Genomic DNA, 15,272 nt, shown 5'->3' on the forward strand with positions numbered 1-15,272 from the left:
ACAGACCCTGGTGTGTGATTTTTCTCTCTGTCTCTCTGTGTCTGTGTCTCTCTCTGTCTCTGTCTCTCTCTCTCTCTCTCTCTCTCTCTCTCTCACACACACACACACAATTAAAAAGTGTAATTTTTAAAAATACCTAATAAATCTGCGCAGTGGTGGCACATACCTTTAATCCCAGCACTCAGGAGGCAGAGGTGGGCAGATCTCTGTGAGTTCAAGGCCAACCTGGTCTATAAAGTGAGTTCCAGGACAGACTCCAAAGGTACAGAGAAACCCTGTCTCCCCCACCCCAAAAAAAGGCCTAAAAAGCCTGGCATGGTTATGTACTCCTTTAATCCTAGCGTTCAGAGGCAAAGGCAGGTGTTTGCAGTTAGCCAGAGCTATATTATGAGACCCTGTCTCAAGAAAAAAAGAAAAAAATAGGAAGTTTTTGACTATTGGACTAAATCAATATGAAATGAATTGTTTTTTATAATATAGAACCTATTTGCCCGGCGGTGGTGGCACACGCCTTTAATCCCAGCACTTGGGAGGCAGAGGCAGGCGGATCTCTGAGTTCGAGGCCAGCCTGGTCTACAGAGCGAGTTCCAGGACAGCCTCCAAAACATTACAGAGAAACCCTGTCTCAAAAAACCAAAAAAAAAAAAAATATATATATATATAGAACCTATTTAACTTCATGGTAATAATTAGCATAAATTATATAAAAATGTAGTTGTATTATGCCAGCATGTAAATTCTTATGCTTTCTGCTAAGAGTATTCATTTATAATTTTATTTTACCTCTTGAATCACAAATTTTAATGATCCGCTTATTTGCGGTAGAGAAAATCTAAAACCTGTCCTTTGTTTTTAGGGGTGATCAGGGGCCTTCCGATCGTGCCCTCAGTCTTGCTGTTCACTGTGTTGAGCATGATGCTTTCATTTTTGCCCTGTGTCAGGATCATAAACTACGGATGTGGTCTTACAAGGTAAATACTACGTTTATTCTTGGCGTAAGTTAAAATGTGAGTGTGAAATGTGGGATTGAAAACTGTCCTGCTACTTGTTTAAAGATGATCAGATCATTTGATTTGGAAATTATGATATATTTTCAGATCTTGATAGTTTGAATCAACATCATTTTCTGTATATTTCCCTATTTTTGTTTATTTTTTTTATTTTGAGAATTATGAGCTCTATATGAGAGTTTAATAGAAGACATAATCTTTGGGGCTGAAGAGTGGTTAAGAGCACTGGCTGCTCTTCCAGAGAACCGGTTTTCAATTCCCAGCACCCACGTGGCAGCTCACACCTGTCTGTAGCTCGAGTTCCAGGGCTTCTGACCTCCTCAGACATACATGCAGACAAAACACCAATGAACACAAAATAAAAATACATTTTAAAAAATGATAGTCTTCATTTAACACTTAAGAGCAACAAACATTGCAAAAAATCTTTCTTAGATTTAGTTTATGTGTATGACTGTTTTGCCTGCATTCAGTATGTTGATGAATGTATGCTTGGTTCCTGCAGATGTCAGAAGAGGTGCCGGATCCCCTGGAACTGGAGTTATAGGTCATTTTGGTTCCCACAATGTGTTACTAAATCCATGTTGTGGCTGAAGAGATGGCCCTGGCTAACAGTGGTTAATAGTACTGACTGCTCTTGCAAAAGATTGGGATTCAATTCCCATCTATATGTTGGCTCACAACTGCCTGTAACTCCATTTCCAGGGGATCCAACACCTGGTCTCCAAAGGCACCAGGCATATAGCATATAGGTGGTACACAGATAGATGTTCATGGAGGCAAAAACACCCAGACACATAAAATTTTTAAAAATAAAAATTTTAATGCATGTCAATAAGACAGTTTTAGGCTGCTAATTTTGTTTTGTTTTAAGGCAGGGTCTCACAGTATAGCCCTATCTAACCTAGAACTTGCTGTGGTAGACCAAGCTGGCCTTGAACTCACAAAGATCTGCCTGCTTCTGCCAGGCCCCACAAAATCATTTTCTTAAAAGGTAAGGGATGTATTTCTAGTCTCGATATTTTTAAAACATCACCTATTAACACTTCTCTTGGCAGGACCAAATGTGCTTGATGGTGGCTGACATGTTGGAATATGTCCCTGTGAACAAAGATCTTCGGCTCACTGCAGGAACAGGACATAAATTACGACTTGCATATTCACCTTCCATGGGCCTCTACCTAGGAATATATATGCATGCTCCAAAGCGAGGGCAGGTATGAAGAAATAAGGCATGTGCCAGTTATTCTCTGTGGATTGAATGGGGGAAATGTCAGGTTCACTGAGTCCACTTACGCTTTGTTTCAAGTGCTGAGTTGTTCAAGGGTGATTGGGTTTTGTGCTGGTATATGAATTTAAAATTGTGGAAGGGTGGTAAGACTTAAAGGGAAGTCTAAGGGAAAGCTGACCAAAACTAAACAAGAAAATATAGTGAGAAGGATGAATTGCTGGAAAGTAATGTAGGTGTTAGTATTGTTCACCAACCAGGCACTGCTGTTGTGTATAGGTAAGGCACACAGGATGTATACAGTAGTGTAATCAAATAATTGGGGTATTGTGTTTTTGTGCTAGTGCTGTGCCTTCTGTGTGCATATACTAATAGTAGCAACACTTAGACAGGCTTTCGATAACCCTACCAGAGACAGGATGTGTCTTCCTGACGTATTGCAGCTCTTGATTCCCCATGCTAGGTTTCTGTCCTACTTGAAAGTCTTTGCATTTTTTGTTGGGCTCTGCTGTCTTCTTCTTATTTGGCTCCTGAAACCCTGACACCTGTTCCCCTCAGTGGAAGTTCTCATAACAGGGCTGAGAGGATGGCTTAGTGGGTGAAGGCACTTGCCTTCAAGCCCGGCAACTTGAATTAGATCCCCAGGACACATATGGTAGAAGAGAAACTCCTTGAAGTTGTTCTCTGACTGCCACACAAGTAACAGCACACATGAATAGTAAATGAGTAAGTGTAATAAAAAATTAAATGAGCCTGGTGTGGTACATGTCTAAATCCCAGCATTCACAAGGCTGAAGCAGGGTTATCATGGTTTTGAGGCCACTCTAAGGGACATCATAAGACTGTCTCAAAAGAAAAAAAAAATGGAATAAAGGAATTGTTTTTCACAAGTCATTTGAGGAACTTGACACTCAGCCAGCGTTTCCTGGGTTTTTGTTTTTTGTTGGAGCTAAAGTCTACAATGTATGCTTTGCTTTGCTACTTAGTATGCACATGTGTGATGATAAATGTATAGCAGAAAAATGTCATAAAGCATGTATTTTCACTATTACAGCACAGGGATGAATTGGTAAATCTCCCCACCACCCCACCACCCCCGAGCTGAGGAGCAAACCTAGGGGCTTATATTTGCTAGGCAAATGCTCAACCACTGATCTAAATTCCCAACCCCAAATTGGTGAATTCTAATTATTTGTTTTAGGGTTGTTTCGTTGTGGTTTTAAAATTGTTTTTGTTTGTTGTTGTTTTGGAGACAGAATCTTACTTTATTGCTGGCTGGTCTGAAATTCAGAAATTCACCTGCCTGTGAGTTCCAAGTGCTGGAATTAAACGCATGGACCACCACACTCAGTTCCATTTTTTTAACTTTGATCTTTATACATGCTAAACATTCATATTGTCACTGACCTTCAGCCCTACATAGATTTTTTTTTTTTAAGATTTATTTTTGAGCCGGGCGGTGGTGGTGCACGCCTTCAATCCCAGCACTCGGGAGGCAGAGGCAGGCGGATCTCTGTGAGTTCGAGGCCAGGCTGGACCGACAGCCTCCAAAACAATACAGAGAAACCCTGTCTTGTAAAACCAAAAAAAAAAAATTATTTTTGTGTGTAGATACTCATTTGTGTGAGTATGCACACATATAAGTACAGATGCCACAGAATTGGGAAGAAGGTGTTAGATCTTTGGGGCCAGAGTCACAGGTGTCAGTGGGGTGTCTGATGGGAATGATGGGAGCCAGTGTCCTTAAGTGCTCTTAACTTAAGCTCCAGCTCCCCTTCATGCTTCATACACCCTTTTTTTTCTCAGAAGACAATGTCTGTTTTTCTGTCTCATGGCTTTCTTGTGGGGCTAGACTACAGATTAGTGGTGAAAATATGTACCATGAGTAAAGTCCTAGGTTCTAGTCCCCACTTCTAGGAAAAAGAAAAACTAAATATCATTTTTTTCCTTCTAAAAAGAATGTTCTTTAAAAACTTGGAAGTAAGAGGCAGGCAAATCTGTGAGTTTGAGGCTAGCCTGGCCTACATAGTTCCATGGCAAGCAGAGCTATATCAAAAGATCATCTCTCAAAAAAGCTTTTTTTTAAGTGGCTAGATGAAGGTGATGACAAGACAGCTCAGTGGGTACAAGTGTTTGAAGCGAAACCTCACAACTGCAAGGTCGTTATCCACATAGACTTGAATACATTGTATGCATGTTGTTTGTATGTGCATACACACATCCAATAAATAAATGTAAAACATACCTTTTAAGCGTCATGTAAGGAACCGCCATACTGATTTCCAAAATGGTTGTACAAGTTTGCATGCCCACCAGCAGTGAAGGGGTATTCTCCACATCCTCTCCAGCATAAGCTGGCATTGGTGTTTTTGATTTTAGCCATTCTGACAGGTGCGAAATGGTATCTCAGAGTTGTTTTGATTTGCATTTCCCTGATGGCTAAGAATGTTGAGCACTTAGTATTTATCCCTAGTGTACAAATGAACTTTGGGAGCCAAATCCACAAAGAGGGATACTCTCTCAGCCTAGGCACACTGGGGAGGGCCTAGGCCCTGCCCCAAATGATGTGGCAGACTTTGATGATCCCCCATGGAAGGCCTCACCCTCTTTGGGGAACAGAAGGGAAATGGGATGGGAGGAATCAGTGGAGGGCATGGGACGACGGGAGGGAGGGGGAACTGGGATTGATATGTAATACTATTTCTAATTTAAATTTTAAAAAATCATTTAAAAAACTTCATGTGAATAGTTGCTTACCTATGGTATAATGCACAAGTCATCACATTGTCAATACACAGTGACTTTTCTTAATTGTTAAAAATATTATTCATAAGTATTGTGCTTTAATTTCTTTGTGTTTGTTTTGTCATTTCCTCCAGTGCAAGGGATTGAACCCAAGGCCTTACACAGTTAAGGCAATGATTCTACTACTGAGTTAAACTTAGCCTTCAACTATCATTTAAGAAAATCATTTTTATATATTTGTATATAATTTATACAAATATTTGTGTTTTGTATTGTGTGTGTGTGTGTGTGAGTATGTGCACTACATACATACAGGAACGTGTGGAGGCTAAAAGAGGTTATTGGATTACCTTGGACCTGAAGTTACAGGCGTGTAAGCCACCATATAAATTCTGGGAACCAAATCCAAGGTCTTCTGCAAGAGCAGTAAATGGTCTGAAATGCTGAGCAGGCATTTCTCCAGGCGCATCAAATGTCATTTTTCTGTTTCAAAGGTTCAGTTTTAGGAAGAGTGTTTGTTGTTGTTGTTACTGTTTTGTCTGCAGAGTGAGATTTGTCTTGTTTTCTTATAATGCTGGGGGAACCTTGCACACACTAGACAAATGCTCTACTGCTCTTCTATTCCTGATTCTTGGTGGTAGATTTATCTTATAATTTTATAGAAAGTGTGTGGGTGCGTATGTATACATCTAATTGGGCACTCATATGCACTGAAGACCAAACCTAGCATTTCTCAGCATGGTTTCTAAAGTAGTTATAGTCATAGAGTGGTAGTTGCAGGCAGAAGAAGGGATAAGGATTGAAAGTATTGAGGAAGTTGTTTGATGGGAATAAAGTTTAATTTTGCAAGATGAAAAGAGTCCTGAATATTGGTAGCATAGCAATATCAATGTATTTAAACTGCATACGTGAAAATGGTTAAGATAGAAACTTTTGTTACATTTTAGTTAAATCTGGTGGCAAATACCTATATTCCCAGCACTCATAGGTAGGAGAATTGTGAATTCTTTCCTTAGAAGACTAACATGTTGATTGTATGAAGTGATGAACCATTAACTTGTGTTTTAACAGTTCTGCGTTTTCCAGTTGGTGAGCACTGAGAACAATCGCTATAGTTTAGATCACATTTCTTCACTGTTCACTTCTCAGGTAAGTTGAACCATCCTGTGCATTTCACAAAGGCACAATAACCAAGTGTTGGCTATAGGCTGGTGAGGTTGCTTGCCCTCGCAATCACAGCTACTTGTGAGTCTAAGGCTAGAAGGTCATTTGAGCATGGGAGTTCCAGACCAGCTTGGTAATGTAGTTAGCCTGCCTCAAAAGGCCTTAAACCACTGTGTTTAGGGTTATATTTGTAAAATAGTTCACATATAAACAGTTGAGAGCCCACCATGTGGGTGCTAGGAATTGAGTCAGGGTCTTCTGGAAGAGCAGCCAGTGCTTTGAACCAGAGCTATCTCTCCAGCCCGTCTAAGTTGGGATTTATCAAGTTTATATAACATGTCGTGCTCTTATGTATTTTTCTCTCTTGTCAATACATACTTAGTCCCTGCTCCTTTTTCTTTCTTATTTTTCCCCCATTTCTTCCTAGGAGACACTGGTCGATTTTGCCTTAACCTCAACAGATATCTGGGCCCTGTGGCACGACGCTGAGAACCAGACAGTTGTGAAATACATCAACTTTGAACAGTATGGACTATTTAACCTCTGTCTTCCTGCTTAGCCCTAGGCAGAGCCACACTCAGATGAGACCTTTTTTTGTAGAACCACATACCCTAATTTGAAGGATTCTGATCTATTTGTCTTGATTATTTTCTGAAGTTACACCTTTTTTTACCTTTTGGTTTTAGAGCAAATACACTTGTGTTAAGATAGAATACCATGGGCCCGGCAGTGGTAGTGCACGCCTTAAATCCCAGCACTCAGGAGGCAGAAGCAGGTGGATCTCTGTGAGTTAGAGACCAGTTCCAGGACATCCTCCAAAACAATACAGAGAAACCCTGTCTCGAAAAAAACAAACAAAAAAAAAGATGGAATACCATGTTTCTTAGAAGAGGTAGTATGCATCCACAAAACTTCTAATCTGGAAACTTACTACTAATACTTAATAACTAATGTTCCACAACTTAGCAAAGACATTGAAATTCCTTTTTATTCTCAATTTCCTTAAGATGAGGTAGATTGGGCTAGTATGGTTCTTTGAAACTTTTTAAAACAGGAAACTTTTTTTCTCATGAGAAAATGAATTTCAGGGCTCAAAATGTGGCTTAGTGAATAGTGTTTTCCTCAACCTCAAAGCCCTATATTCAATTCCCAGCACCTCTAAACACTCTTGAAGGAGAGACAGGAAGATTAGAAACTCAAGACAATCCTCAGCTACCTAATGAATTTAGGTCCAGCCTGGAATACATGAGACCTTGTCTTGAAGGAGGGGGATAAACTTTAATATATAGAACAAAATTAGTATTTTATGATATAAAGTTATACAATCTAATGTTTTGATAATCTCTACTATTACATACACTTTATCTGTTGTGCATTGGTTTAGTTTTAAGATTTTTAACAGCTATGGTGCTGGAGAGATGACTCAGCAGTTGACTCAAATTGTTCTTGCAAAGGGTTCAAGTTCAGTTCCTAGTACCCCTGTCGGGTGGTTTTTAATTAACTGCCTGTGACTCCAGCTCCAGAGGGTCCTATTCTTCACTTTCTGGGACACTTGAACTCACATAGGCACATACACATATACCACACACATGATTAGAAATAATCTAAAGAAATTTGTTTTGTTTTTCAAGACAGGGTTTCTCCAAATAGTCCTGGCTCTCCTAGAACTGACTCTATAGACCAGGCTGGCCTCAAACTCAGATCCACCTGCCTTTGCCTCCCCAGTGCTGGGATTAAATGTGTGTGTTGTCATGCCCAGCTTAATCTAAAAATGTTTAACAGTTACAAATATATTTATAAACACATTTTTAATCAAACATATAAAACACTGAGACATTCTTCCATTGCTTTTTGGCTAAGATCAAGTATAAAATACCCTACTTGCAAGATTCCTTTGTGTGCTGCTTCAGAACTGCTTAAGTTGAACCATCAACACTAAACATTAGAGTAGAATTGTAAGAAGGTCTATTCTGATCCTAAGCCAGACCTTGAAAAATCATTAGTGTAATCCTTTATAGGTAGCATTCAAACAAAGTAATGAAAAATAGGCTTGGAGCTGGGAATGATAGCACGTGCCTATAGTTCCAGTACTTGAAGGTAGGCTGAAGTAAGAAAGTTAAGAGATTGAATTGAAGCCCCCTAGGGCTACAGAGTAAAACCATGTCTTAAATCAAACAAAAAGGGCATAGGCTCTGGTTTTGGGTTGCAAGCCTAGCTGTACAGCTTATTAGCTGTGATAGATCTCAACTCCAAATTTGATGTGATACACCCTTCAAGGAGATTGTGGGGCATATATAAGAAGTGTTTAGAACAGCGCCTTGCATAATACCTAGTTTAAAAAAATGTAGTAAAGAAGAGCTACTTGTAAATTTATGTTTCAGGTTTTAAATTGAGGGTGCTGCCTGTTAAATAAAGGTAGAGCACTGGGGCAGAGAGATAGCTCAGTTGGCAGTTTCTACTGTTTATTCATGAAGACCCGAGTTTGGATCCTGAGCGCCCATGTAAACAGCAAGCCAGTCATGGCAGTGCACACTTACAAGCCCGGTGCTGGTAAGGCAAAGATGTCAGGATCCCAGAGCTTGCTGGCCAACTTAGTCTAGCTAAATTCGTGAACTCTGGATTCAGTGAGAGAATCTGTCTCAAAAAACAAGGTCAGCTGCTTGTGAGGTGGCTCAGTAAGTAAAAAGTGCTTGCTGTGGGGGCCTGGGTTCAATTCCCAGAACTCATGATGGAAGGAGAGAACAGAAAGTTTCTCATTGACCTCTGTATATCTACTGTTTCACCTGGGTGCATGCATTCACCACACAATAATAATAAAAAGGAAGCTAATAAATAATTTAAAGCCTAAAGTGGAGAACAATTGAGAAAAATATTGTGCTCTGGCCTCCAGGACATGCACATCTATGTACCCGCAGGTGTACACACACACAGGTCTACTCAGTAATAGAATTAAATAGTGGTTGATTATAGGAGTTCACTGATGAGGCCTTCCCTACTCAGATCCTGACAAAGTGTGTTGTTTTGTTTTGGTAAACTTTGGGACTTTTTTCTTTTAGCAATGTTGCAGGTCAGTGGAATCCCGTTTTTATGCAGCCTCTGCCAGAAGAAGAAATTGTTATCAGAGATGACCAAGACCCCAGAGTAAGTATGTTAATTGTTACTGTTACTATAGGAACCCCTTGAATTAGTTTTTTACTCTCAGGTAATTCGAACTGACTGAAAGAAGAAGGCAAATGCATTGGCTTGTACAGTTGCAGTGTTCAGCATCTGCTTTCAGACAGGGCTGGAATGGTGCTTTTAGGCCTTCATCTCTTTATTCTGCTTCTTTCCTTGCTGTTTCTTTTCTTAGGTAATACCTCTTCCCCTGATAGGGTCTGCATTCTGTATATCTAGCTGCCCTGGAGGAAACAACAGTACCTCAGTCGTCTGTCCTTGCAACAAACTGGCCTGGCCTGAGTGATGTGTTCACTGATCAGGATACAGTGTCCTGGACTAACGTGACACATGCACACAGTGCAGATGGCGAGGTCAGAGGACAACTTTCTGGAGTCAGTTCTCTCCCGCCATGTGGGTTCCAAGAGTCAAACTGATGTCATCAGGCTGGTGGCAAATGCCTTTACATTGTTATCTGCTGAGCCATTTCAGTGGCTGAGAATTTGTAGTTTTCTTTTTTATATTATTTTGTGTATATGAGGATTTTGCTTGTATATATGTATGTGCACCCTGTGCTTGCCTGGTGTGGCACCCACAGAGTTCGGAACAAGGTGCCAGATCCCTGGAACTGGAGTTGCAGGTGGTAGTCTGTAGTTGGTTGTTGGGGTTTTGTTTTGTTTTTTAACTCTTTGGTCTTTGGGGGCCACCACCCAGCCCCCAAACATATGGAGAGGTTTTCTTTCTTATAAATGGCTGGCCTTAGCTTGGTTTGTTTTTAGCCAGCTTTTCTTAAATTATCCCTTGTACTTTTGCCTCTGGGTTTTTACCTTTCTCTATTCTATATACCTCTCTTACTCCGTGGCTGGATGGCTAGCCCCTGGTGTCCTCCTCTCCTTCTTTCTCTCCTCCCTCTTCTCTCATCTATTTATTCTCTGCCTGGCAGCCCTGCCTGTCCCTTTCCTGCCTAGCTATTGGCTGTTTAACTCTTTCATAGACCAATCAGGTGTTTTAGGCAGGCAAATTAACACAGCTTCACAGAGTTAAACAAATGTAGCATAGAAGAATGCAACACATCTTTGCATCATGACACAAATATTCCACAGTATAAACAAATCTAACACATCTTAAAATAATATTTAGCTGGCATGTGGGTGCTAGGAACCAAAGCAGCAAGTGCTCCTAACCACTGAGCCATCTCCCCGGCCCAACCCCCTCCCCACTTTTTTTTTTTTTTGAGACAGAGTTTTTCTATAGCCTTGGCTGTCCTGGAACTTGCTGTGTGTTGTGTAGACCAGGCTGGCCTCAAACTCACAGAGATGTACCTGCCTCTGCCTTTTGAGTGCTGGGATTAAAGGCTTGTGCCACCATTGCCTGGTGAAAATACATAAACTTTTAAAGGTAGCATACATTGTTCAAAATAATAAGGCAGCATGGAAGTTTTCTATTCTAGTCTATATTTCTTGTTTGAGAGTTTTCTGCAGTTTATTTTGTTATATTTATGGTACCTATTGTCAGTTTCTTTTATATGCAAGTCCTTGTAGAGACGGTCTATAAATTAGCTTATTTTAACTGCTCTTTTAACAACCCACATCATAAACACTGGGTCCACCCTTCGCGTTTAAGATTGACAGCTGACACCTTTTTTTTTACCCAATAGAATGCTGTATAGATGCATACCATTCAGAATAGTGTGTCATCGTGACCCCAGAGGCATTGCAGTCTTCACCCACACTGAAAACATGGAACTGCAGTCTAACTTGTTGCTCAAGTGGAGGGCAGAGTATCCAATTCATAGAGTAGAAATCCACATATTGGAGTAGTGTGATCAGCTTCCTTTGTATTTTTCCCAATTTCGTGTCTTTCAGAAGGATATAACTTTTGTTTTAATGTTCTAATAGGAAATGTATTTGCGGAGCCTTTTTACACCAGGACACTTCATAAATGCAGCTTTATCTAAAGCTTTACAGGTGAGCAAGAAAATATGTAATGTTTTAATACTTAAAACTATTCCTGATTTTATTGTTTCATTTATCATGTATTTGCTTGTAAACACTATTCAAAAATAAGACTTCTGGCTGAAAGGTAGGAGTAGAAAACACTTTCCTAGTACCTAAGGGAAGATGTCAGAGTCTGGATTGTGTGCCAACATTGTTGGAAAAAGAAACTGTCCTATACTGCCTATCATCTTTATACTTGAAAGAGATTTACTATTGGGGCTGGAGAGATGGATCAGGGGTTAAGAGCACCTACTGCTCTTCCAGAGGTCCTGAGTTCAATTCCCAGCAACCACATGGTGACTCTCAACCATCCATAATGAGATCTGGTGCCCTCTTCTGGCGTGCAGACATACATGGACCTCTGGAAGAACAGTAGGTGCTCTTAACCCCTGAGCCATCTCTCTAGCCCCATATTTTCTCCTTTTTATTAATAACTAGTTGGGTTGTTTTGGTTTTGTTTGGTGGATTGTTTTGTTTTGATTTGTTTTTTGTTGTTGTTTGTTTGTTTGTTTGAGACAGGGTTTCTCTGTGTAGCTTTGGAGCCTACCCTGACACTTGCTCTGTAGCCCTGACTGTCCTAGAACTCGTTCTGTAGACCAAGCTGTCCTTAAACTCAGATTTACCTGCCTCTGCCTCTGCATGCATCAGCACATTTGTGTAACAAGCCTTCTTCTCTGGGAACAGCCTGGTCCCAGAGCCACGTCAACTCCAAATAACACTCAGAGACTCTATTAGTTACAATGCTGTCGGCCAGTGTCCAGCATTTCTCATTGGCTAGTTCTCTCTTAAGTATTAACCCATAATTAATAAGTCCTTATAGCAATATATTTCTATAAGGACTTATCTTTCCGGGATCGCATGGTGACTCCTCCCTGTCCTTTATTCCTTGCCTTCTCCCTTGTACCTGGGACCACACCCAAACAGGCGTGGTCAGTGCTGTGGGTATGTAAGATCTCTCCCTACACACCTGGCAATAATAACTAGTCGTATAGTAGCACTTCTCATAGTATCTAGTATAGAGTTAATAAGATATGAAAACATAATTACTGGGTTTATTGATTCCCCTTATAAGAATCTGTCCTAGTAGAGTGATTACCATCATCACTAGTCAAGTGTTCCCTTATGTGTAATCTTAGGCTGTGGGTTCTTACAATAGTTATTTTGATTTTTGTTGTTGTTTTGTTTTGGGTTTTTTGTTTGTTGGTTTGTTTGATTGTTTTTTGAGACAGGATTTCTCTGTGGCTTTGGAGGCTGTCCTGGAACTAGCTCTTGTAGACCAGGCTGGTCTCAAGAGTGCTGGTATTAAAGACGTGTGCCACCACCACCCAGCCATTATTTTGATTTTAATGATTTTTTTTAATGATACAATGTACTTTGTTATGATTCTTTCAGACTCATAGACTTTTGAATGTTATTCTGGATTAACTTTTAAAATTGCTGTTACTGTTAGAAATCACTTGTGCAGTGTTAGAGGAAGAGACCCTGGCAGTCCTGATGTTGCTGTGTAATTGAATATTGCCTTATTGCCTTTTCAGGAGACTTCCTTCAGTTTGGGTATTTCATAGTCCTCTGAAATAATTTCTTTTAATTCTAGATTTTCTGCCGGGGAACTGAGAGGAACTTGGATCTTTCATGGAGTGAACTAAAAAAAGAAATTACTTTAGCTGTTGAAAATGAGGTGAGGCGTGGGTAAGGGTGGGATTAACAACATTGTCTGGTAGAACTTTCACACTTGATCATTTTTTGTCATATTAGTAGAAAAAGGCTCAAGCCTGTTCATTAGGGAATTTGATAGATATTTATATAGCCCTTGGGACTTAATGCAAAAGAAATACTTTGTAGAAGCCAGGAGGTGGTAGTGCACGTCTTTATTCTCAGCACTCGTAACCTTTAATCCCAGCACTCGGGAGGCAAAGGCAGGTGGACCTCTGTGAGTTCAAGGTCAGCCTGGTCTACAGAGCAAGTTCCAGGATGGGCTCCAAAGTTACACAGAGAAACCCTGTCTCAAAAAAACAAAGATAGGAAGGGAGGGAGGGAAGGAGGGAGGAAAGAAGGAATTTTATAGAGAAAAACCCCAAAAGGTTAATTTTTCTTTCTTTGTCAGCTCCAGGGAAGTGTAACAGAGTATGAATTCTCCCAGGATGAATTTCGCAATTTACAACAGGAATTCTGGTGCAAGTTCTATGCCTGCTGTCTCCAGTATCAAGAAGCCCTTTCCCATCCTCTTGCTCTACATTTGAATCCTCTCACAAACATGGTGTGCCTTCTGAAGAAAGTAAGCAACTGAGTACTCAGCTCCTCTGCAGAGTTCAATGAGTCTTCAAAATGTTACTGGGTACATGGGGCCACTTTTAAAACTTTATGTTTTTTAATTCATTTGTACTTACTTATTTTCTGCATTATTATTGGTACTTTTAGATTTTTTTATCTTATTTGTTTACTTTTATATTGGATTGGTGCACTTTTCAAATTTAAAACAAGAATTGCAAAAGAATTGCAAAAGTAGAGTGACAACTCAAGCTTATGAATCCTAACATTTGGGAGACTAAATGGGAGCACTACCATAAATCCCGGTCGACCTGGGCTAGAGGGAGACCCTGCTTCAACAACCAAACAAAAACACCAATAATAATGAAAGCACAAGAATTTCTGTATTCCTTTCGCCTATAATCATCACTTGCTAGTTTCCATTTGGTGGGTGGTTCATTGGTAGATGAGTTGATTGTATTGCTAGGGATTGACAGGAAGCCCATTCTTGCTAACAAGCATACATAATACCACTGGACTATAGTCCCAACCCCAGTCTGCTTCTGCATTCTTTCTTCCTCCTCCTTCCTTCTTCCTTTTTCCCTCCTCCACCGCCTCCTTCTTTTTCCTGAGCCACTGACACCTTATCTGTAAATATTTCAGCACATATCAAGGACACAGATGTTGGAACTAGAGAGATGACTTAATGGTGTACCAGGTGGTAGTGACACACGCCTTTAATCCCAGCACTCAGGAGGCAGATGCAGGCGGATCTCTGTGAGTTCAAGGCCAGCCTCGTCTACAGAGCGAGTTCCAAAACACAGCTTTTAAATAACCACAGCACAATTTAAAGCTAGGGCAATTTGACATTAATAATGGCATACAGGTTTTGGGCTTTTTTTGTTTGTTTGTTTGCTTGCTTGTTTTCAGATTTTCATTTTCTTCCTGATTCAGGATTTATTTACTTAACTATTTGTTGATTTATTTTGGTTTTTTTCTGAGACAGTGTTTCTCTTGAGAAGTCCTGGCAGTTCTAGAACTTGCTTTTTAGACCAGGCTGGCCTCAAATGCAGAGATTTGTTTGCTTTTGCCTCCCAAGTGCTGGAATTAAAAGTGTGTGCCACCACCACCCACCTCTGTGTGTGTCTGTGTAAGAGAGAGAGAAAACAGGGTTTCTCTGTGTATTCCTGGCTGTCCTGAAACTATACCAGGCCCTTGAGCTCACAGATCTGCCTGCCTCTCCTTCCCTAGAGCTGAGATTAAAGGTGTGCACCACCATCCATCTGTCATTTCCATATGTGTGTAAGGCTGCTTGAATTTATGTGTACTACATGAGTACAGGTGCCTGTGAGTGCCAAGGGTATTGGATCCCCTGGAACTGGAATTATAGGCAGTTGTGAGCCACAGGTGTATGTTCTGGGAGCCAAATCCATATCCTCTGCAAAGGCAGTAAAGGCCCTTACTGTGTTTGTGTGTGAGCAGGTATACACATGCCACAACAGAGAGCAGTTTTTGGAGTCACACCTCTCCTTCAGTCATGTGTTCTAGAGATCAAACCCAGGCTGTCAAGCTTGTGAAGCAAGCACTTTATCTGCTGACCATCTCACCTTGCTGGTCCGAGTTGTTCCTAGCATACTCTCAATGTTACCAAGTTATCTTTGCCTTCTATGACATTGACATTAACTACATCTTTAGTTTTTTTACTGTGTGTGTCTATGTGGGCACACA

The 15,272-nt window shown here is 40.5% G+C and overlaps 1 protein-coding gene across 2 annotated transcripts in view; it reads left to right on the plus strand.

Moving 5' to 3' along the window:
- Nucleotides 1-15,272, plus strand: part of Nup160 (nucleoporin 160) — a 53,759-nt gene that overhangs the window by 7,823 nt on the left and 30,664 nt on the right. For both annotated transcript variants that reach the window (XM_040745732.1, XM_040745733.1), the window contains 8 exons: nucleotides 857-971; nucleotides 2,069-2,227; nucleotides 6,055-6,132; nucleotides 6,575-6,672; nucleotides 9,204-9,288; nucleotides 11,199-11,267; nucleotides 12,892-12,975; nucleotides 13,402-13,572. In XM_040745732.1, coding sequence (XP_040601666.1) covers nucleotides 857-971; nucleotides 2,069-2,227; nucleotides 6,055-6,132; nucleotides 6,575-6,672; nucleotides 9,204-9,288; nucleotides 11,199-11,267; nucleotides 12,892-12,975; nucleotides 13,402-13,572 — 859 coding nt within the window. The remainder of the gene's footprint in view (nucleotides 1-856; nucleotides 972-2,068; nucleotides 2,228-6,054; nucleotides 6,133-6,574; nucleotides 6,673-9,203; nucleotides 9,289-11,198; nucleotides 11,268-12,891; nucleotides 12,976-13,401; nucleotides 13,573-15,272) is intronic.

This window comes from Mesocricetus auratus, unplaced genomic scaffold (assembly GCF_017639785.1).
Source record: "Mesocricetus auratus isolate SY011 unplaced genomic scaffold, BCM_Maur_2.0 Super-Scaffold_100004, whole genome shotgun sequence".
In the NCBI taxonomy this organism is placed as follows: Eukaryota; Metazoa; Chordata; class Mammalia; order Rodentia; family Cricetidae; genus Mesocricetus; species Mesocricetus auratus.